Raw genomic sequence first — 23,847 nt, forward strand, 5'->3', positions numbered from 1 at the left:
TTGTCTCTCAACTTGGTTGTGGGAGAAAGCACTGCATCTCCACCTATGCCTCCATCTTGGCAGAAGTCCCTACAGTTTTACTTTTTATACTTCTTGTCTGTGGTCTATTTTTAGTTGATTTTTGTGTATGGTATAAAGAGTATAACTTCTTTAACATTTGGATTTGCAATTGTCCCAGCACTACTTGTTGAAAAGATTATTCTTTTTCCATTGAATTGTCTTGCCTCCTTTGTTTAAAATCTGTTGACAAATACAGTTGACAATTGTTTATTTCTGGAATTTTAATTCTGTTCATGTTTTTATGCTAGCACTACACTGTCTTGATTACTATAGCTTTGTAGTAAATTTTGATTTAGAGAAGGGTGACTCTTTCAATTTTGTCCTTTTTTTCAAGGTTGTTTTGGCTATTCTTGGTCCCTTGCATTTGCCTATGAATTGTAGGATCAGCCTGTCGATATCTTCCAAAAAAACCAACAAAAAAACCACCAACCCAGCTGGTATTTTGATAGGGAGTGAGTTCAATTTGTAGATCCATTTGGGAAGCATTGCTATCTTAGCAATATTGTCTTCCAATCTCTGTCTTTGAGTTTATTTAGGTAATCTTAGAGATAGTTTTACTTCTTTCTTTTCAATCTGGGTTGCTTCAGCTTCTTTTCTTGTGCTGGCTAGAAACTCCAATATAATATTGAATAGAAGTAACAGGAATGAATATACCTGTCTTGTTCCTCATCTTAAAGAAGAGAAACAGTCTTTCATCTCAAGTATCATATTAGTTGTAGGTCTTTATGAGTGCTCATTATTAGTTCGATGAAGTTCCTTTCATTCCTAGTTTTCTCAGTGGTTTTTATCATGAAAGAATGTTGGATTTTAAATAAATGTATTTTCTGTGTCTGTTGAGGTGATCATATTATTTTGTTCTTTATTTTTCCGATATGGTTTATTACATTAAACTATTTTTATATGTTAAAGTAACTTTGCATTCTTGGAATAAATCTCACTTGGCCATGGTGTGTAATTTTTCTTTATGTGTTGCTAGATTTGGTTTGCTAATAGCTTATTGAACATTTTTGCATTTCTGTAGTTTTTGGTGATGTATGTTTTTGGTTTTGATATTTGTATTAATATTCTTGTAGAATGAGTTGGGAAGTTTTTCTTCATATTCTGTGTTTTCCAAGTATATGAAAAAATTGGTATTAATCTTTAAATGATAGAATTCACCAGTGAAATCATGTAAATCTAGGCTTTTTTTGTTATTGTTGGGAAGTTGTAAAATTAGTCATTCAATCTCGTTGTAGGTCTATTCAGATTTTTTATTTTTTCTTGACTAGTTTTGGGAGTTTGGGTTTTTCTAGGAATTTGTCCATTTCATCTAGGTTATCTAATTGGTTGGTATACATTTGTTCATAGAATTTTCTCATAATAGTTTTTATTTCTGTAAATTTGGTCCTTGTGGTTTTTTTTTTTTCACTACTCACACATTTTGTACTTGCAGCCACTGCATACTAATTGCCATTTTCAAATGCTGTTCATTTATCTAAAATGTCTTTCTGTGCCTCTGAAAGACATTTGAGGAATTGCTCTTTGAACTTTAAGGTAAGTTTTTTCCTTATGGTCTTTCCTCATTGTTGAGACAGAATTTGTTTCTCCTTCCTTTGAAGTCAGTGAACTTCCGCATCTCTGTCATTGTTGTACTTGTTTTTTTCACAGAGTAGCTCAGCATCCTGTTCCTCTCCTTTTCCCTCAGGAGGAGCATCCTGGTACATAATTGTTTCTTAGATTGCATGTTGAACAAATGAATGAGGTAAGAAACCCTTCTTTTGAGCTCCCAACCCACTTGGTTAAAGGCATCTGGAATTCAGAATGTCTAAATTCTAACTCATGATCCAATGAAGATCTGGTCCACTTCCAATGAGCAACACATTTTTTAAAATTCAGTTATGCAGGCCAGAAACCTACTGCATCATCCTGATCACTCACCTTCCCATTCGCTCTCCAAATTTAATTTATCAGAAAAATTTGATTGGTTTACCTAAATGTCTATAAACACTAGGTATCTCTTCCCATCTCAACTACCACTATCCTAAAGTCTTTACTTACTAATTTTTTAAAACTAGGTAACTTTCTTTCAGATCTTTTTAAAAACACTGATTATATTTTTTATTTTTATTTTGAAGTGTATTTTATTGATTGTACTATTACAGTTGTCCCAGTTTTTTCCCCTTTGCCCCTCTTCGCCCTTCACCACCCTTCCTTCCAGCAATCCTCCCCCCTTAGTTCATGTCCATGGGTCGTACATATAAGTTCTTTGGCTTCTCCATTTCTTATCTTATTCTTACCATTCCTCTGTCTATTTTGTGCCTAACAATTAGGCTTCTTAATCCCTGAATGTTTTCCCCCATTATCCCTTTTTCACCTCCCCACTGATAACCCTCCAGATGATCTCCATATCTATGATTCAGTTCCTGTTCTAGTTGTTTGCTTAGTTTGTTTTTGGTTTTTAGATTCAGTTGTTAATAGTTGTGAGTTTGTTGTTATTTTAATGTTCACATTTTTAATCTTTTTCTTCAATAAGTCTTTTTAACGTTTTCTATAATAAGGGCTTGGTGATGATGAACTGCTTTAGCTTTACCTTCTCTGGGAAGCACTTTATCTGCCCTTCCATTCTAAATGGTAGTTTTGCTGGATAGAGTAATCTTGCATGTAGATCCTTGCTTTTCCTCACTTTGAATACTTCTTGCCAGTCCCTTCTTGCCTGCAAAGTTTCTTTTGAGAAATCAGCTGATAGTCTTATGGGAACTCCTTTGTAGGTAACTGCTTTTCTCTTGCTGCTTTTAAGATTCTCTCTTTATCTTTATTTAACCTTTGGCATTTTAATTATGATATGTCTTGGTGTGATCTGCTTTGGGTCCAACTTGTTCAGGATACTTTGTGCTTTCTGGACTTGTATGTCTATTTCCTTCACTAAATTAGGGTAGTTTCCTTTATTAGTTTTTCAAATAAGTTTTTAATTACTTGCTCTTCCTCTTCTCCTTCTGGAACCCCTATGATTCGGATGTTGATACTTTTAGGAATGTCCCAGAATTTTCTCATTCTCTCCTTGTGTTTTTTCTAAAATTATTTTTCATTGATTATGCTGTTGCAATTTTCCCAATTTTCCCCCTTATATCCCCCCTCCACCCTTCCCCTGCAACCTTCCTCCACAACCATCCACCATCCCCTGCCCCCTAGTTCATGTCCATGGGTTGTACATATAAGTTCTACGAGTCCTGTTTCCTATACTATGTTTATCTCTCCTCGTCTATTTTATGCCTACTAATGCTGCTTCTTCCCTGTACTTTTTCCCTCCTAATTCCTCCCTCCCCAGTCTGCACTGAAATCCCTTTGTGTGATGTCCATTTCTGTGATTTTGTTCCTGTTTTGGTTATTTGCTTGTTTTTTTTTTTCATTGTTTTTCTTTTCTTTTATGTTCATTTGTTATACTTATGAGTTTGTTGTCATTTTACTGTTCATATTTTTTATCTTGTTTTTCTCAGAAAAATTCCTTTAACATTTCATATAATAATGGCTTGGTGATGATGAACTTCTTTAACTTGACCTTATCTGGGAAGCATTTTATATCTGCCCTTACATTCTAAATGAAAGGTTTGCTGTATAGAGTAATTTTGGATATAGGTTCTTGCCTTTCATGACCTCAGATACCTTTTTTCAACCCCTTCTTTCCTGTATAATTTCCTTTAAGAAATCAGCTGATAGCCTTACGGGAACTCCTTTGTAGGCAACTCTCTCCTTTTCTCTTCTTTCAGGATTCTCTCTTTATATTTAATCTTGGGTAATGTAATTATGATGTGCCTTGGTGTGTTCTTCTTTGGGTCCAACTTCTTTGGGACTCTGGGGGCTTCCTGGACTTCCCTGATGTCTATTTCCTATGCTAGATTGGAGAAATTTTCCTTCATTATTTATTCAAATAAGTTTTCAGCTTTTTGCTGTTGTTCTTTTCCTTCTTGCAGCCTTATAATTCAGATATTGGAACGCTTCGGGTTGTCCCAAAGGTTTGTAAGACTCTCTTCACTTTTTTGAATTCTTGTTTCTTCATTTTGTTCCAGATGGATATTTATTTTTTCCTTTTGTTCCAAATCATAGCTTTGACTCCTGGTTTTCTTTCTGTCACTGTTGGTTGGTTCCCTGAATATTTTGCTTTATTTCACTTTGGGTATTCTTCATTTGCTTTTTCATTTTTTTAACCAAGCTCAATCAATTCTGTGAGCATTTTGATTACCAGGGCCTTAAATTCTCTATGAGATAGGTTGGCTGTCTCCTCTTCGCTTAGTTCTCTTTTGGAGGTTTTGCTCTGTTCTTTCATTTGGGCCATATTTCTCTGTCTTAGTGCACCTGATAAGTTATAATGGGATGGGGCCTTAGGTATTCACCTGGACTGGGCAACCCTCCTTGCTGTGTTTTGGTACTGTCTGTGGGGGAGGGGCCAGAAAGGGAACAATGCAGCTCGCCTGTTGATCTCTGGCCCCGCTTCCCAACAAAGTCGTGTGAGACTGGGAGTTTCTCCCACTGCAGCAGCCCCCGTAGTCCACAGTTGTGAGTCTCAGTTTCGCCTTCAATCAGCCATGCCCGCTTGGTCCGCTGTCTTGCTGCTGTTTTTTTGAGTGGCCCGTGTGGTCCATTGCCTTACCGGTTATTCTCGTTGATTTTTTAATTCCTTGGTTGTCAGAGTTCCATGCAGTATGATTTTCTGGTGCCTTTGGTTGTTTATTAATTTTAGATTGGTTGTTATCCTCCTTTTCATTGTGCAAGAAAATTAAGGGTTTCTACCTACGCCTCCATTTTGGCTGGAACTCTTCTCCTTGTGTTTTTGAATTCTTATTTCTTCATTCTGTTCTGGTCAATTGTTCATTTCTTCCTTATGTTCCAAATCATTGATTTGAGCCCTGGCTTCCTTCCTTTCACTGTTGGTTCCCTGTGGATTTTTCTTTATTTTAGTTAGCATAGCTTTCATTTCTTCCTTTATGCTTTTGCCACATTTGGTGTGTTCTCTGAGCATCCTTATCACCATACTAATGTTTTGAACTCTGCATCTGACAGAGTGCTTATCTCCATTTTGTTTAGTTTTTTTTCCTGGAGTTTTGATCTGTTCTTTCATTTGGGCCATGTTTCTTTGTCTCCTCATTTTGGCAGCCTCTCTGTGTGTGTGTTTTTTAAAGATTTTATTTATTTATTTTTATAACATTAACACAGTTTTTTCTTGCTTTTAAAAAATATTTAATTTATTAATTTTTAGAATGGAAGGGAGAACAAAAAAGAAGTAAAGAAACATCAATGTGTGTGAGAGAAACATTGATGGGTTGCCTCTCACATGCCCCCAACTGGGGACCCGGACCACAACCCAGGCACGTACCCTGACTGAAAATTGACACTGTGACCTTTGGTTCACAGGCCGTTGCTCAAATCAGTGAGTCATACCAGCCAGGTCTGTTTCTACGTATTAGGTAGAGCTGCTATGACTCCCTGTCTTGGTAGCATGGACTAATGTCGTAGGTAGGTACTTGAGGTGTGTCTTTCATGTGGATTGAGAACATTCTCCTCTTGTAGGTGAGCCTTGCTTGCTGTTGGCAGGTGAATGGGAGGGATTTACCCAGGCCAGCCAGCTGCAAGGACTGGTTGTGATGACTGACCACAAACCTCTGCTCTCTGTGGAGGATCAGCTGTGTAGGGTCAGGGTAGTGGTGCTCCAACATGGTCTGTAGCTGTCCACTGGGTACGCAAGCTCTGGGGTTTCCAGCTGGTGCAGGCCAAGGTCAGCCTCCACCTGTGTGCTGTCCAGGATCACCCAGCATGAGCTATAAAGCAATCTGAGATGGCTGCTACTTGTGCCGGGCTTGGAGATTTCCAGGCAAAGCCAAGCTGTGAATCTAGATTGGCTGCTGTTAGTGCCAGGCCAGGGGCCACTTAGCAAGAGGTATGGGGGCTGCAGGTTTAGGGGGTCTGGAGGCTGGCAGTTGCTTATTTGGTGGGATGTAGGAATTTGTGACGCATGAGCCAAGACCAGCCATTCATATGGAAAAGTCACTGTGAACAACTTGGGTGGCCCATAAATTGGGTGGGTGGAGTCTCAGAGGATCTGGGTTGAGGGGCAGCAAACAATGTTAAGTAGTTCATGGAATCTCTGAAATGGCACCTTCCCACAGGCTCTGTGGCTGTGTTGGGGGAAGATTCAGAAAATCCTCTTCTCCCCTTTTCTGTTTGGAAGAAAGCTGTCTCCCAGCTCCCATCTTGATGGCAAACAGCTTGTTTCCTCCCTGTATGGTACTGGTGCCTTTCAAGCTGCTGCCCCACTGCTGGAGCTCAGAGGGAGTGACTCTGAGTATCTGTTTGTGGGTTCTTTAAGAGGAACTGCTTGGAACTCTAGAAGTTTCTTCCACTGACTCAGTCCCTACTCGTTTTTGTAGCCAGTAGTTATAGGGACCTATCTTCCTGGTACTGGAACCCTGGGTTGGGGGGCCTAATGTGGGGCTGGGACTCCTTGCTCCCTGATAGCCCTCCCAAAGTTTTATCTACCACATGTCGATGTGGGACTAGTCCATTCCGTGTCTCCTACCAGTCTGAATTGGTAATGGTTTCTTTATTTCTATAGTTGTCAGATTTCTATTCAGCTCAATTTCTGATGGTTCTTAGTGATGGCTGTTCTACACTGTAGTTGTAATTTTGATGTGGTTGTGCGAGAAGGTGAGCTGTGTTTACTTTTTTGCTGCCATCTTGACTGGAAGTTGTAATTTACAATTTTTTTTTGTTGGGCGTAGAAAAATTCTGAATTCTAGTGGTATTTAAGGGTGAATCATGTTAGCCGATACCAATTATTGCTGATTAGGCTTTTTAAAAAATTGAGATTATGGAATTTGTTTAACAATAACAAAGCATAGGGTGAGGTCTCTCTGGAAAGCAGTATAATGCTTCCTACATGACACCTTCTTGGTAATTACCACACTTGGCTTAAGATTTCCCTTACCACATAATGGATTGCAGAAAACCAAATCCTCATATATATTCAAGTAAAGGTGATGACTGTCTTCACAATAGAGCACAGATAAAATAGCTCCCACATTTGTTATTCTGAATAGAGCCTTGGGATGAAATTCCAAGCAGCAGAATGCCACTTAACATTCTGCATGTTATTTTGCTCTTTAGTAGTATAATTGTAAAATGAGGCAATAAAACTGGAGAGGATATAATATTTATACCTGTGCAGGCACTTCACATGATAAAATGTCACACGGGACTGTTTACTTCATGCTGGTTATTTGGATAATACCCCACCTGCCTAGTGACAGGAGGTGCTAAGTCTTGCATAAATCTTGAAAAGAAGGTTAGGGTTAATATAGTGAATTTTGCAGCAGGAAAGAAGAATACATCATATGTAATAGTAATAATTGCCACTCTTTGAACACTATTTTTGTGCCAGCACTGTACTGGGCCCTTGGGGACCAGAGAGGGACTAAAGGGGAGAGAATATCAGTGAGTACCTTCTGTGTGTGGATTACTCTGCTGCATGCTTTACTTAAAGTATCTCTAAACCCTATAACAACTCTGCCAGGTAGGTGGTAGTATCCCCATGTATATATGACCAGCTCTTGTTTATCTTATTAAAAATTCTAATGACCTCATTGGAGTTCTCTTATAATTATCATGTTTAAACTTTGTTGTATTTTTTAAATAGTCTTTTTTTTTTGAGACAAAAAATTAATGAGAAGAGACAAAGAAACATCAAAGAGCTTTTTCCTCTGATTGCTGTGTTAGAACTTTTGCCTGAAAATAGGTTACATTCCTTCTGTTTTCAGCTGAATCCTCATTAACTTTACTTTTTAATGATGTCCAGGCAAATTACACAATTTATGGTCAGTGCCTTAAAGGGATACTTAAAGGGGACTTAAAATTTTTTTTATTTGAATGGTGGGTATATTTACCCCAGGAATATAAATTGATATAGAATTCTTAAAAAAACCAAAAAGACAAAAAAACCTTTGAAACATTTTGGTTTTTTGTTACCATCTATTATGACAACTTAAATCAGAAAAAGTTATTTTCAGCTTAAAGTAAATTACTCATTGAAGGGCATACTTGTAATATTTGGGAGTACATAACAGGAAGCAATGTCCTACATTTATTTTTGAAAATAGTTTCAGTTTCTCATTTACTTGGATTTAAATTTAATTTTACTGCTTAGCTTTAGAAATAATTCATAGGTGTATATGTTCAATAGGAATAAATGAAGACAGTTTCTCCCAGTTATGAAAAAAGCAAGGGTGATTGAAATGCTAATATGTTGATAGACAGATTGTATTTGCACAAGAATGAGGGAATATGTTGTAAGGTGGGACTCTTCACAGGATTCCAAATTATTCAATTTAAAAGAACAATATGAACTGCAGAGCTGTCCTTTCATTGTAAGCTTTGAATGCTTAATTATTATTATATGATAAATTAGAATAAAGTGTCATGTTGTGTCAAATACTGTTTATTTCTTCAACAATTATTTGGTAAGTAGATTACGGGAAATTGGCCTGTCTGTTGAGGGAAGTGTAATTATGGGACTGCTGATCTAACATCGGGTATTTTATAAGGTTTGTACTCCTGTTTTGTGTGTGTGTGTGTGTGTTTTAAACGTGTTTAATTGAATTTCTTCTCTGTGCCACGCATTGTCCTTGTTATGGATTTTTTTAATTCAAGCAGTGGAATTTCACTAAAACTAGCTCAAGAAGGGCAGGGATGGAGGTGGAGGGGTTGGGGTTGTACAGGGAAGAATAGGAAGCATATTATAGCTGGGCTTCATGAGCACAGACTAGAACTGGAAAAGTCATGGACTGGGGTGACTCCCATTTTTCTCATTCTGGCTTTCTTTGCTTATTCTCCTTTTTTTCCCCTACCGGCTTCCTTGGAACATTATTTATATTGATAATTGCTCATATTGGCATGCTCATACTGTATAATCTTTTAAGTGGGTGATACCATTCTTTATGGGAATGAGATTCCTGGGGTAAGACATCCCAAGGGTCTTTAGTCTAGAACTGGATCCTGCTTGCAACTATGTAAGGACATTTTAAAAGAAAACTTTCTTAGTTGGATTTTCTTCTGGGTGCTACATTGGATGACTGACAGAAATATCTAATGTAGTTTAAGGAAGTTTTTGCAATGTTAAGGTTTGGCCCATGGTGGCTGAATCTCGATGTTCCTTAGTTGTCAATATTTCAGTTTTCTAATGACTTGGTTAAAGTAATAGATTCTGCATTTTGATCCTCAGCAGTCATCATTATCACCTTCATTTCTCTTCTGAGTATTGAAATGGAGCAAACTCAAGGGGTAGATAAGAGTGTGGATATGGCAACATTTGTTGAACTTTTATTTGCTATATATAAAAACATATATATGCACATACATTATACATATATATGCACACGTGTGTGTACTTTTCTTACCTTTCTTGGAGCTCATAAGATGTGAAATATTGTCTCCATTTCACAGCTGTTGGAAACGAGTGCACAGAGAAATTAAGTAACTTGCCCTAAGGTAATACAGTTAGTGAGTAGTGGATTGATTGGTGATTCGGTGCTGGGCCTGTTTCTTCCCCCTGTGTCATTCATGTCTGTGATATTGTTGTTTAAGGATAATAATGGTTTGGCTGTGTTCTGGAATGTCCAACGTTCCTGTTGGAACAAGGTTTTGTCTTACTATCTTTCAGTTGAAAACATAAATTCTAGTTCAGATATAGCCATTTATAAGCTGTGTGATGATAGGTTGCACGACTTTCAGTTGTGTTCTGGAATGTTCAGCTTCTCTTTTGGAACAAGGTTTTGCTTCAGTATGGTTCAGTTCAAAACATAAGTTCTAGTTCATGTGCAGCCATTTATAAGGTATATAATGATAGGCTGGGTGAGTTAGCTGTTTATTTTTTTAATTTGTAAAATGGGGTTATTAATTGGGTCCATCCTAAAGCCTTGGTATGAGGAATAAGGAAGCTAGTAGATTTTTAAAAAAGAGTTTATGTATTTGTTTTTAGAGAGGGGAAGGGAGAGAGAGAGGAAGAGAAACTTCAGTGTGTGGTTGCCTTTTGTGCTCCCCCTACCCAGGATCTGGCCTGCAACCTGGGCATGTGCCTTGAGTGGGAATCGAAACTGGGACCGTTTGGTTCACAGTCTGCATTCAATCCACTGAGCTATACCAGCCAGGGTATAAATTTTTTTTTTCACAACATGTGTTTCTGTTTGGCAAATTCACTCATAGGCAATTGGTAAAGAGGGGAATGGTGTCAAAATAATGTAGAAGGTGAATTGGTTTTTATGTTTTATACCTCCAGGTTACAGTAGCTGAACTTAAAGTAGACTAACATTGTTTTTCTTGGTCTTTACATTTGACCAGATTTTCAACTTTCTTAATTTTTGCCTTTTCTTGGGAGGCCTCTAGGAAGAGTGGTTCTGACCTTGAAGTGTGGGATGAAATTGGCATTGATAGGGTCAGGACTCCCAAATAATGCTTGCAGCTTTTCTTTATAAGAATTATATAGTTCTGAAAGACAGTTTAAAAATAGTGTTTCAGTGTTCAGAAAAGCCATGTATGTGTGTTTGTATCCATATTTTTACCCTTGACTAGGAGAATATGGTTACTTCTGGGTTGTGCTGATGCAACAAGACTCTTTTAAAGTTGTGTTTTTTGCCTTCTTTAACTCGACCAGGTTTGTTGAAAGATGCTCAGTCCTTTGGGGAGCAGGCGGGGGTTGTGGGGGGCTAATTGTGGAGTATCTTTGTTGATTGATGAGACACTGGTGTCTGTGAATGTAGCAGGGTGTTGTATCTCTTTATTTTAATTACAGAGAATGTAGGAGTATAAAGCAGTAGCATGTAAAGACTTTACACCAAATTTGGAGTTTAAATCCTGTTCTTCAATGCTAAGTAAGCTGACTTGAATTGAGCAAGGTACTTATTTTTTTGGATTTCAGTTTCCTCAATAATACAGAATTATTACGGTTCTTTTGAGAATTAATGGCATAAGAAATTTAGTGATACAAGGTATTCAGAATGTCTTACTCATAGTAGGTATTCATTAAATTCTTATTAAGAGAGCTATAGAAAATAACAGAAATAGAGTTGTAGCCTGTTTTGTGCAATAAATATTTCTAAATATTTTATGTTACTGTTTTTGTTAATTAGCTGCTGTTAAATGAAACAGAACTTCTTTTTAGAAAAGTATGGTGAATAAACATTTTTATTTATGTGACATTAAAATTACTTTAAAATACCAATGAATATAATAGTATTTTAGTATTTCGTCAAATTTGAAATGAATAATGTGTGATATTAAGTCACTTGGAAAAACCCTGTGTGATACAGAGTATTAAGAACTTGAACCCAAAGTATGATACATACATTTTACCTACCTGCTTTCCTTTTGGGACACTTTTCTTTTGGGAATTTTATGTATGTATGCTCTTTTTAATTTAAAAACTATATTCCTTTTTTAACCATATTTTTATTCTTATAATTATATTTGAAAATATGTGTTACTTTTTAAAATCACAGGCAGCCAAAGCTCCTGAATAAAACACGCAAAGTCAGGAAATTTACATGAGCTTCACTGCACTAATTCTCAGATTTTCTTCAGCCTTGTTAATTCATATGTGAACCCAGAGGAATTAGTGCCCATTAGCCTTTCCTCACAGTTATTTTTTGAAAGTGTACAGTTGATATGAGAATGGTGTGAACTCTTTGGAGACAGTGTGTTGGACATACTTGGGTAAGTTTTGTTCGTGATCGATATATAGCAACCTACCATAATCTACCAGTGCCTTGTTTATGTATTGTTAATAAAATTTCTGATTCAGCAAAAAATTTGTGTTATCCTTGAAACTTAATCTGTATCATGTGCCTAAGCCAAGAAGAACTAATAGTAACTGCTGAACCTACTGTGTATCCTACTGGATACTTCATACAGGTTCTTTAATCTTTGTAACTCTGTAAGATGGAGCATGTTTGTCATTTGATTGATGGAAGCAAAGAAAACTGTCCCCAGCCACATTGCTTGCCAGGCTTCCTAGCTGGAGTGCTCCACACTTTTATGCCCTATATTCATAGAAACCCTAGTGGGTCTAATGGAAATCAGGATGTATTTTGATGGAAAGTTAGTAATTTCCTTCTACTTATTTTTTTTTTCCATCAGAATACACAAAGTTTGTTGTGGAGGAGTGGCGTTTAAGAATTTTGGCAGTAGAAATTTTAGATTTTCTCTAATCTTTTAGGGAAGTTAAGAGGAAAATTCAGAGATCTAAGATATAAAGAGTGAAGGAAATTAGTAGTTTCTGGGCAGAGTCTAGATTAACTAGACTTTTGGAAGGACCCTTTGATTTTCGAGTTTATTTTTACGATTGAGTATTTGTGTGTGGTGGGGATGGGGAGTCTGATGTGTGTGCTTGGCCCTCATAAAGCTAGAGGGACAACAGATTTTTCCCTCCATGATTGTATAGTTGAAAGCTTTCTTTTATCATTTTGCTGCCATATGTGTTTGTGAAAATCAGTTGCATTGTAAAAATTCTTACTTCCTGGAAACCAGAAACCCATTCAGTAAGTGTCCCTACCCTGACCACTTCCTCTTCATTATTTCTAAATGATAGTGCTGTTCTTGTAGCATTCCAGGCGTTCATCTAGCTAGGATTCCTTTTTCACATTTGTCATTTGGTGCTTTTTCTCCTGTTTTATTTCATTTCTTTGTCCTGATTAGGTCACCAAGTATAATAGAAGAGACATTTGCTTTTTTTCTTTTTTCTATAGCAAATTATTTTAGAGGGAGAGTTTACTAGTGATAAGAGCTGTTTATGTCCTAGCGATTGATTTGTAATTAATGTTGCCTGGGCTCTTGCATGTTGGCAGAATTGGTAACAGCTTGCTGTATTTTTTGAATTCACTTTTCATTTTGGTATTTTGACAGTGCCATTCATATCTCATGAAAAAGTACCTCAGACAGGTTAAATGTGTTAAAACATGGAATGGGAAGGATGGAAGGAGACCCAGTGCTGCCTAGAAACCTTGATCTTTTGCCAAAGTATTTAAACAATTTAGTGTTTTGGTTTCCTAGCTCCAAGCTGCCTCTCAAATCCCTTGTTAATTAATCCAGTTAATGCTTTGTAGACTTACTATATGCAGTGCTTTGGCTTGCTCGTCTATCACTGAGAAGTCGGTTTTGTTTCCTGGAGCAAACCTAAGCTCTTTCGGTGCAGTGCTATACAGGGGGGCTTGCAGATGTGAGTAGTTTTTGTTTTCACAACTCTTATGAGTGTGTATGTATGTACATGTATGTGCATGCTCCCTGCTTTGCATAGTACTTAGGTTCAAAATTTCAAGATAAAAAAAAATGACACAAAATAGAATACTGATCTTTCACACCAAAGAACTGATTAAATGCTCCCTCATAAAGCTAGAGGGACAACAGATTCTGTGTGAACTGTGCAAGTTACTTGTCTTATCTAAGCCTCATTTTTCTCATCTGTAAAATGGGGGAAATGATCCTCTCCTCCTCATAATGGTATTGTTACCATAAAATGAATATCTTAAATGTTTAGCAAGTGCCCAGCACGTTGTAAACTCAGTAACTGATGATTTATGTGTTGAATGAGTTAACTTCTTTGGTTAAATTTTGGGTACAAATTTTGGTAAAATTTTCGGGGAGGTAGATTTCCTTTATCTGTTTTTCTTTTGGCAAAGGAATGCAGAATGTCTTAATTTGTGTTAAGGATATAAAACTCAAGCATTCTTTTAATAACAGTGATAATGTAAAACAAACAATTGTATTCTACTTAAAACTATGGTTTTTAAGATTCATTGGTGTGAGTTATCAATATAAATGATCTTTTTAAAGTCTGAAAGGTGAGTTTTCCTCATTTGCTTAGGTGCAGAAAAATGTGTGTTTTTTTTTTTTTTTTACCCTGATTAAATCAAACATAAGGCAAATTCAGGAATCTTCACTGCTTGTAAAGCTCATGACTTTTTCTGCTAACCTATTTCTGAAATACATACATTATGACTTTTAAGTTCAGAGTATATCCTGGCAATTCAGAATTAATAGAATTCTCATTTCATCATTAAAGGAAATTTTGCAATTTTCCCCCAAAGGATTTAAAAAGGAAAATTGGCTGCCAAACATGCAACATTCTAATTTTTTTCAACTAATTTTTATTTTCATGTCTAGAAAACCTATTTCTTTAGGCATGGCAGATAGGAAAATGTAGAAGTCATAAGTTAACAGCTTGATGAATTACCACTAAGTTAAAACATCCATGTAACCCCCACCCAGGTCACATTTAGTTGAGAGGGAAATTGCTAGGTCATAGTCTGTGTGTGTGTTTAACTTAAGTGTAACATGCCAGTTTTCTCGTGTGTAAACCAGTTTGCAGTTCCGTTTACTGTATGAGAGAGTTCCTGTTGCTCCACATCCTCACCAGTGTTTGATTAATATGAAAAGTGTTTTCAATTTTAGTCATTCTGGTAGTTGTGCAGTATATTTCATTTTGGTTTTAATTTGCATTTTCCTGACTACTAATGAAGTTGAACATCATTTAATACATTTATTGGTTATTTGACTGTCTTGTTATTTTGTTAAGACTTCTTTGTATATTTTGGATATAAGACCAAATTATAACGTGTATAACGTGATGGTTATACATGTTGAAGTTATCTTCTCTGTGGCTCATCTTTGGGCCCTTGATGAGGTCTTTTGCTGAATAGAAATTTTTCCTTTTCATGTAGCCCAGTTTATTAATAATTTTTTTTATGGTTAGTGGTTTCTGTGTCCTGCTTTAAAACTCTTTCCCTATCCCAGAGATCTAAAAGATTTTCTCCTCTATTTTTTTCTAGAAGTTGTAACATTTAATTTTACCTTCCACATGTAGCTCTGCAATACATCTGGAATTAAATTTTTTTGAATGGTATGAGATACAGGGTGATGGTGGCTTCTTCCTTTTCCCCTTATTATTTTGCCATATGGATCTCAATAGACCTAGCACTATTTATTGAAAAAAAAATCACACCTTTTGTACTCTTCTGCAGAGCCAGTCATTACATATTGGAAAGTATAAATATATTTGAAGGCCTAGGGTAAAGATTTACATTTATTTTTGGCCCCTAGGCTAGGAGCACTAGCAGTCTCCCATCCCTCCACCCCATTCTTCCTTCTTTTCTAATTAAGGATTTGATGATTTGAAGATGTGCTTCAGTGTTCATGAGGATTCATCTATTTCCTTTTCATTTTTTCTTATGGGGTGTAATTTTTTCTTATTTGGGGGTCTAAACCCCAAACCTGAGGTGCGTCCTGGGACTTCTTTCCTTTTGTGGGCCCTAAAGTCTAGTTTTATTCTCTTTGTGTTACTGGTGATTTGAAACCTCTGATCAGCTTTTAGCCTCTTATTTGCTTCTCCTGTTATCAGCCCACATCTTGAGATGAAATGTGGCCCCTCATGTTAGAATAATTTTTAAAAAATTTCTTCTCCTGAATCTTGGCTCAGTTTAATTTTATACTTTTTTTGGGGGGGAGGGTAATTGTCTGATGCCTTTGAACAGGTGTTCTTTATATGTTTTATTCATGTGCTTTGTTGTTTTCTGTATAAGAACATTGATATAAATCCTCACTCATTTTAACTGAAGTAGAAATCCAGCTAGCATTTTAAAAGGAGTTATTTTTCCAGGAAGTGGTTTAAGTTTATTATACTGTTTGGTAATCATAACATTCATTCAATGAGGAAGATGGTACTATCCCCTTCTTCCTTATAAGGAAACTGATGGCTAAATAGGCTAATGAAGTTGTCCAAGGTCACAACAAAATCTTTGTCCCGAGGCACTAAATCTGTTCTAGGCCTTCTCTTTCACACACTGGACTCTAGGATAACAGATACCTTGACATTCTATGACAGGTACACAGGAAATATAAGTGATATGAAAATGAGTCCAAATAAGATGAGTATTATTGTATGAGTGTGTATGTATATCTATTTATATATATCCCCCCACACACATACATATGTAATGTAGATTACAGAAAACCTATAATTAGTTTTGTATGCATGAATAATTGGATGTGAATCCAACCACACAATTAGTTGAATTGCATTTAGCTGTTTTTCAATAGAAAAATCATTTTCCAAGTATTTGCCATACAGTACAAGTTTTGATTTCTTGTTAAATCTTATAGATAATTTTCAGTCCCTACTGTATAATTAATCATGGGTTTGTTAGAGTTATAGAAATTATTTTCTGTCTTTAAGTTAGGCTTAAATGATTATTTCTAGAGTAGTACTTCATACTTTTATCTATTTTCATACTGCTTTGGTTCATCATCAGTGTGAAAGAGGAATTTTAAAGGTACTTTTCGATAGACCTCCAACTAAGAGAATCCATTTGATGTTTGAGCCTCACATCTGATGAATGGATGAGATGGTTGTTTACAGAATTTGTGTCAGAGTTGGAAGGTTTGGGGGGCATGCTAGCTGGGATATCAGGTGATGGTAGAGAACAGCAATGGATTAGATGCACAGCCACAGGAAGATGCTATCTCGAACCAGGCCTGAGGGGCAAGGTGCACGTGAACAGAGGAGAGCAGCATTGAGAACCTTAGCTAAGAGAACCAAGCATAGCATGGAATATGATGTGAGGAACGGTTTGATACAAGTCGTCGGTAAGTATGGTGAAAAGGAGGAAATGTGTTGCAACAGGGGTTGTGGGTATTGGGAAGGGGGGACGTGATTGCCTATAGGAACCTTTCTAGCCCAGACATTTGGAAGTACTTTTTTATAGTCTGTAGTTCATCTCAAGGGGCTTCTGATATTAATAAACTTTCCCTAGGTTATGCTGCCTTAATAAATGAACATAAGGGGCCCCAGGAATCTCAGTGGCTGAGAAAAACAAAAATTTGTGACTTTCCTACACTACATTTGGTTGTTTTTCTGCTGCATGATCAGCTTTGGATCTCACTTAGGGATCCAAGCCAAAGGGGTAGCCCTCATCTGGGACATGCCTTCCTCATGATGGCCTGTTAAGCTTTGGCTATGAATTGGTATAGGTTACTTGCATTCACATTTCTTTGGCCACTACTTCCACAGAGAAGGTCACTGTAAGTCACATGCCAAAAGGAAACAGCAAGGAAAAATTGGGTACAAAAACTATAGCTGATCACATCTTTCTTTTCAGATGAGACTTTCATGTGATAAGGGTACCATTTTGTAGATTAGATCCAATTTACCTTGTTTCATTGATTCTAGGACACATTTTTGCCCATAGTTTAGTATCTGAAATCTGATGCATCTCACAATAGATTGGGTCTTGTAATTGCTGCAAGCCAGGCAGCTGTTAATGATGTCACTGCCTAGGCATGGAAGAACTGGGCTGTTAGTCCTGGTAGTAGGATTGGACACCTGCACTATTGGCGTTTCAGGACCATTTGAGAAAGGAATATGAATCCTGATTTCCTTTTGTTTTTTCAGGATCAAAGCTGTTTTTGTTTTTTTATAGCTTTAAAAAATTTTTTGAAACCTGATTTTCATCTGAAAACTTTCTGTTGACATTTTCTAGTAAGATCAGCATCCCTTATAGAATGGGTGTCAGCAGCTTGGGAAAATGTCTTGGAGGCAATAATGGAGCATTTAGTTTTCTTTAAAGAAATGCTTGCCCTGGCTGGTGTAGCTCAGTGGATTGAGCACAGGCCTGTGAACCAGAGGATTGTTCGATTCCCAGTCAGGGTATATGCCTGGGTTGCAGGCCAGTTCCCAGCAGGGGATGCATGAGAAGCAACCAGACATTGATATTTCTCTCCCTCTCTTCTTCCCTTCCCCTCTAAAGATAATAAATAAAAAATCTTTAAAACAATGTAAAATCTTAAAAAAAGAAAAAAGAAATGCTGTGTCACCAAGTGCTCCTGGTAGCAGAGGGGATGATATTGCATGGAAAAACCTCGATTGAGGACTCTGAGTTGAAAAGTGATTCAGAAGAGTTCTCTAAATGGGAAGGAATTTTAGAAATACTTTAACTCATTTATTGTGCTTATATATATTTTTCTGTGTATCCAGAGTAGTGTTAGCCAGAAAATACCTATTTTAAAGAAATGAGTCAATATGTGTAAGTTAATTTTACATGACAAGAAAGCATTGTAGTACCATAATCTAATTTCCCCTCCCTTTTTGTTGAAATAGTAATAGGCTGATGGTGCATTTTACTTTCAACAGCTTCTTTAATTTTATGAAATATGGTAAACTGCTTTTTGCACATTTAAAAGATGCTCAATATTTATTGGGTAAATGGAGCCAAGGTTTCTTTCTTAGAAGGCCTTCTTACTGTATGTACCTTGAGATTAACGTTGAAATAACTTTGTTCATTCAAGTTTTAAAAAGGATTTATAAAAGATGGGTGAGTGATACTAGTGTTCTTGAACTGAAATTTCATTTCATCATTTGGTACCACACAGTGAAGTTAACTATTTCTCCAAAAGGGTAAACTTTTGGTAAGGAAATTAGTTTGGTTTTATTTTGTAATTATTTAATCTCAGACTGGGGTAGATGGGTAAAACTTTTTTTTTTTTTAAACAAAGTAACAGTTTCTAGTAGTACCTTACACATATTGAAAGATTTGCTGGTATCAGAATAACAAATTTATGAAATATGTAAGAACACATTTAGAAGAGTATTTTTGCCATTTTGACATCTTTTCCTTCCTTCACTTTGTCGTTCTCTCAGTTTTGAAGTTACATACGTGTTTTGAATTTAAATTACATACATTGTAAAAAAATGAAAGTTAATGATATGTACTCTCGGTGATTTTTCCATATCTAAAAATTCTCTTAACAGCAAACTGAGTACGTGCTTTCTTCACATTGCATTCAGCAAGCCAGTAATGAGGCATTGTGGTAGAATTTATAAGGATGAATCAAGTATTGCTCAGTCTTTAAAGAACTTTTCATCTCTTGTTGGCAGGTGACTGGGCATTAAAGGTGTTGGTATTCCCAGCTGGTGCTGTGATTTAGATGTTAAGAGCATAAGTTTTGAAATCTGTCTTGACCTGATTTTAAATCCTGGTGCTGCTCCCTTGTCAACTTCTGCAAAGTACTTCCCCTGTCTGAGCCTCAGCTTCTTGTAGGGTGGTTGCAAGTTCTGAGCCCACGGAAAATGTTCAGTAACTGATAACTGATGCTGTATTGCATTCATCACTATCACCATCATAATTCTTATCTTTATTTCAGTGGTGTGAAAGAACTTTGATTTTGGTGTCAAATAAACCTGGCAGAATTCCACTTCCGCCTCTGACATTTATTAGGTGTGTGATATTACGCTGTTTACTCATGTCTCCTCATAGGATCTCGGACTGAACTTAGGATCTTTCCCCCAAATTTTGCGCCTCTACAGCATTCCCATCTTGGAGTTGTTCATGGTGGAAACCTGGAAATCATTCTCCCCTTCACTGTGTCTTGGTCTCTCTCCTCACTCGTCTACCTACCTTTTATGTCTAATTGTGCCTCTTACCTCAACTTTGCTGACTTCACTTACATTGCCACCACCTGTGTCAGAGTTTGCACCATACCTGTGGTATGGCCACCTAACTGAACTTGGTAGGCAGCTTTGACTAATTCTAGTCCATTCTCCACAGAATAGCCAGAGTAATATTTGGAAAACCTATCTGAACCTCTTCCTACCTCCCACTCCTTCTTGTTCAAAACTTCTCAGTGGCTTCTTTTTATACCTGAATAAAGACCAAACTCTTTAATGTACCTTGTGAGACCTGAATGACTTGGCACCAGCCTCCTCCTCTGGCTTCATTTCCTTTGCGCACAGTGATCATCACACTGGCCTTCTTTTATTCTTTTGACCCAAATTCCTTCCTGTCAAATCTGCCTCTGATCAGTGCTGTTCCCTTTGCCTGCACCACTAGCCTTTTCCATGCTTTTGTCTATACAGTTACTTTGTCTCCTGGAAATCTATGCTCATATGATGATTCTTATAGGAAGCCTTTTTGTTTGTTTGTTTGTTTGTTTGTTTGTCTTTATCCTCACCCAAGGATATTATTTTTTTCATTGCTTTGAGAGAAAGAGGAAGGGAGAGAGGAAGTGAGAGAAACATCGATTGGTTGCCTTCTATATTTGGGCTGGGGATTGTATGTGCCTGGACCAGGATCGGACCCACAACCTAGGCATGTGCCCTGACCAGGAGTCAAACCCACACCACTTCGGCTATGGGACGATGCTCCAACCAACCAAGCCAATTCTGCCAGAGCTGGACTCTCATTTTTTGAAGGCATAAAGTATCTATGTTCTGTTCACTGCTCGGTTATTGCCAAGGTTAGCACAGTACTACTTGACACATGAGTACTTAGTAAACATTTGTTGAAAATGTGTATTTTTCTTGAAATGAAAGAACATTACTTACCTCATAGGATTGGCATGAGAATTAAATTAGGGCATAAATGGTATTTTATTGTATATTATGAGGTACATAGTGAGTTTGTAGTATTTGTTCCTTCTTTTCCCTATCTTCTAAGCATTAAGAAAAGTCTACCAGTAGTGTTCAAACTATTGGTTGTGGCCCACTATTAGGTCACAATTACTAAAATGAAGTCAATTTAGTAGTTCTTGAAGTAAATTTTCAAAAATGAAATGAAATAGAATAACAGTTACCAGGAAAAAATAACATATAGTAAGGAAAAGTATCGTTCCTGAAATGTTTGGTCTGTGGGTGTATGTATGTGTGTATCAGGTGGAGATATAACATATTTCTTAATGTGGATAGTGGATAAAAGAGATTTGAAAGCCACCGTTGTAGTTGTAACACAGTATAGTGTAGCCTCTAGGCAACACTGTGTTTAAGCAAGGGCAGCTAAATGAGGATATTTCTAGCTCTTTAAGCAATGGAATTCCACAAAGCCTCGCTGGCCCAGTACAGCATTCAAGGCCCAGGAGTCCTCTTTAGGTCTCAGTGGCATCAGTGCCAGACTTTCTGGCATTACTCATTTTTTCTCTTTACATACAGCCTATATGTATTTTTGACTTGTATATATATTTTTAAAGATTTTAGTTATTTATTTTTAGACAGAAGGGAAGGGAGGGAGAAAGAGAGGGAGAGAAACATGAATGTGTGGTTGCCTCTCCTGTCCCCCCTGGCCTGCAACCCAGGAACGTGGCCCAACTGGGGATCAAACCCGTGACCCTTTGGTTTGCAGCCCACTGAGCCACACCAGCCAGGGATGACCTGTATATTTTTGAAAGTAACTTTTATTTCTGTATATTGTAAACCATGGCCTTTTTCGCTGAATGGAAAAGGTATCTCCATTGTTGTTAGTATTTATTGTGGTGACATCTGTCTTATATAAACTATATATGATGATGTTAACATTATAGTATGTCTTTCATAATGACATTCTCTAATAGTTCAACTTAGTGCTCTTATTAAATTTTATTGCCTTGGTGACTTTATAGGCTAGTATTATTAGTTTGATAAAATCAAATGCTACACAGATAAATAAAAACCCATATTATATGTTGGGTCATAGTAAGACCCAAACAAAAGGAAACCAAAGCTTTTAGGTATTAAGCTGGTAACAGTTATTATTGTGGTAGCTTGGTAAGTGATTCCATTTTGAAATGGATTTTTATATAGGTTTGATAAACATTTGTATAACTGAACTGTGATTTTCTTCTTTAAGGCTAGTGGTCAGTTCCAAACCTTTGATGCTGTTGGCTTTCTCTGCATTAATCATTGTTTTATACTCTAGTCTCCAAGGATGCATAAATTATGATAATAGAAACAAGAGGAGGGCTAGAGCTTGTGGTGGCTGCTGCATTATTATGTCCACTGGGATGGCATTTTGTGTGTTTGTCCTCTGCAGATTGTTGGGCTGAGGAGCTAGATCCCATCCCCCGTGAAGCTAGGGACAGCAATGAATTTTAAAAGGCATGAAAAGGTAGCTGTGTTAAGTGGTCTGTTTGGAACTCTTACAGATTTGATGGGACAAAATTATTATGGGGATCATATGAACTCTCAGGCAAGCATAGATTGTCTTCTTTCTTACAGTCGATCTGTTTTTATAGGTATTAGTGGCAAATGCTGAAGTAATCGAAATTGTTACCTCTAATCCTCCATAAGGAAGGATTGTAGTTAAGTTAGAGTTGTTTTCATGTTTTCTTATTACTGATTCCTGTCAGCCATTGCAGACTGGTGAGCTGGATGCTATTCTGTTCTGAGAACAGGAGCTAAATAATGGGTTCTTGTTTATTAGTCTTTATATTTGCTTTCATTTTAAAAGTGGGACATTTATTTTGGAATATTTGGGAAATAAAGAATTTAAAATGCACTGTAAAAATTTCCCAGCACTCAGAGATAATTCTTGTTGTTTCATTATGTATATACTTTCATATTCTCTGCCTATACTTAAGAGAATACTGCATATATTTTTTTCTGACAAATTTGAGATGAAATGAATATTTTTAAGGAAAACACACATTACCAAATAAATGAGAAAGAGGGGGAAAACTTACCTGGAACAGTATTCACAGAGGAATTTGGTGAAGTTGTCTCAATACTGTTTCCCAAAAAGCTGCCAGTTCCAGTTGGTTTGGCTAGTCAGTCTTCACACCTTTTCAGTGGATGCCTGTGCTGTTTAAACTGTTCTAAAGTGTGTTTCTCAAAGGCATGCTTCTTCTTTACTAAATTGTTGCACCCCCAAATGCAAAAATGTTAAGGCAAAATGATAAGACAAGAAGAAAAGTACCAATTTTATTTGTGATAAAGAAACTGACATATATAATCAATCAGTGATAGTGCTGTTGCTCCAGCCATGTTTTGAAATCTCATAAGAAGATGAATTTTTATATTTTGAATATTGAATGTTATATTATTCACTTGGACGTGAATGATTTACAAATTAAAACTTCACCCCTACAAAAGACTGTTATGTGTACAGTGTTGAAAACAGCAATAAAATTTTTTACTGTTGGTTATCTACCACTGCCTAGAAAAATCATGTCAAAACTTAGTTACTTAACACTGATTTATTCTTTTTCATGCTTTTGTGGATTGGCTGGGCTTCCCCAGGCAGTTCTTCTTCTGTTCTGTGAGGTGTCGGCTGGAGTAACTCATTCAGCTGGGAGCTCAAATGTACAAGATGGCTTTATTCATGTGTCTTCATTCTTCACCTGGGTGGCTGGAACAGCTGTGTCCTGGCTGACCCTTTCTCTGTCCGTGTGGCCTCTCTTCATTTGTAAGTCCAGCCTGAGATACATGGCTGCTGGATCCCAAAAGGATGAAAGTAGAAGCTGCCAAGGCTCTAAAGTCCTGGCCCAAAAGTGGCTCAGTGTAATTCTTCTGTGTTTTTTGTTGAAAGCAAGTCATGAAGTCAGCCGCAGGAGAGGGGAAACAGACTCTGCACTTGGTGGATGAAGTGGCCTGTGCCAGAGGGATGGGACTAATTATTGGTGATATCTTCGAAGACAGTCTACCAAAGTATCTTAAATAGAGCACTTCTAAAGCCTTAAAGCTTTCTGTGTGCTCCTTCCTTGAATCTGCTGTCCTATTATTCTTCACTCCCACCCCCAGATAACTACTGCACCCCCCACTTAAAAATTATTTTCTTTTCCTGGTTATTTTACCATATATGTAGGTATCACTAAATAATGTACTACTTAGTTTTTATGAACAATGTCAATTTATTTTTTAAAATAGTCTTTTAGTTCAGTTGGTTAGATCATTGTCCCCATACATCAAAGTTGCAGGTTTGATTCTGGGTCAAAGCATGTACAAGAAACAAACAATGAATGCATAAATAAGTGGAGCAA

General features: G+C 36.9%; 1 protein-coding gene across 11 annotated transcripts in view; it reads left to right on the forward strand.

Annotated features, from left to right (window-relative positions):
• Positions 1 to 23,847, forward strand: part of DENND1A (DENN domain containing 1A) — a 497,055-nt gene that overhangs the window by 73,017 nt on the left and 400,191 nt on the right. The window contains exon 2 of one of the 11 annotated variants that reach the window (XM_037164557.2): positions 1,745 to 1,801. The exons of the other annotated variants lie outside the window; for them this stretch is intronic. Within the exon in view, the coding sequence (XP_037020452.2) occupies positions 1,793 to 1,801 (9 nt within the window). The 5' untranslated portion in view covers positions 1,745 to 1,792. The remainder of the gene's footprint in view (positions 1 to 1,744; positions 1,802 to 23,847) is intronic. 11 annotated transcript variants of the gene reach the window in all.

The sequence above is a fragment of the Artibeus jamaicensis genome, unplaced genomic scaffold (genome assembly GCF_021234435.1).
Source record: "Artibeus jamaicensis isolate MK-2021 breed Jamaican fruit bat unplaced genomic scaffold, CSHL_Jam_final contig_471, whole genome shotgun sequence".
Lineage (NCBI taxonomy): Eukaryota > Metazoa > Chordata > Mammalia > Chiroptera > Phyllostomidae > Artibeus > Artibeus jamaicensis.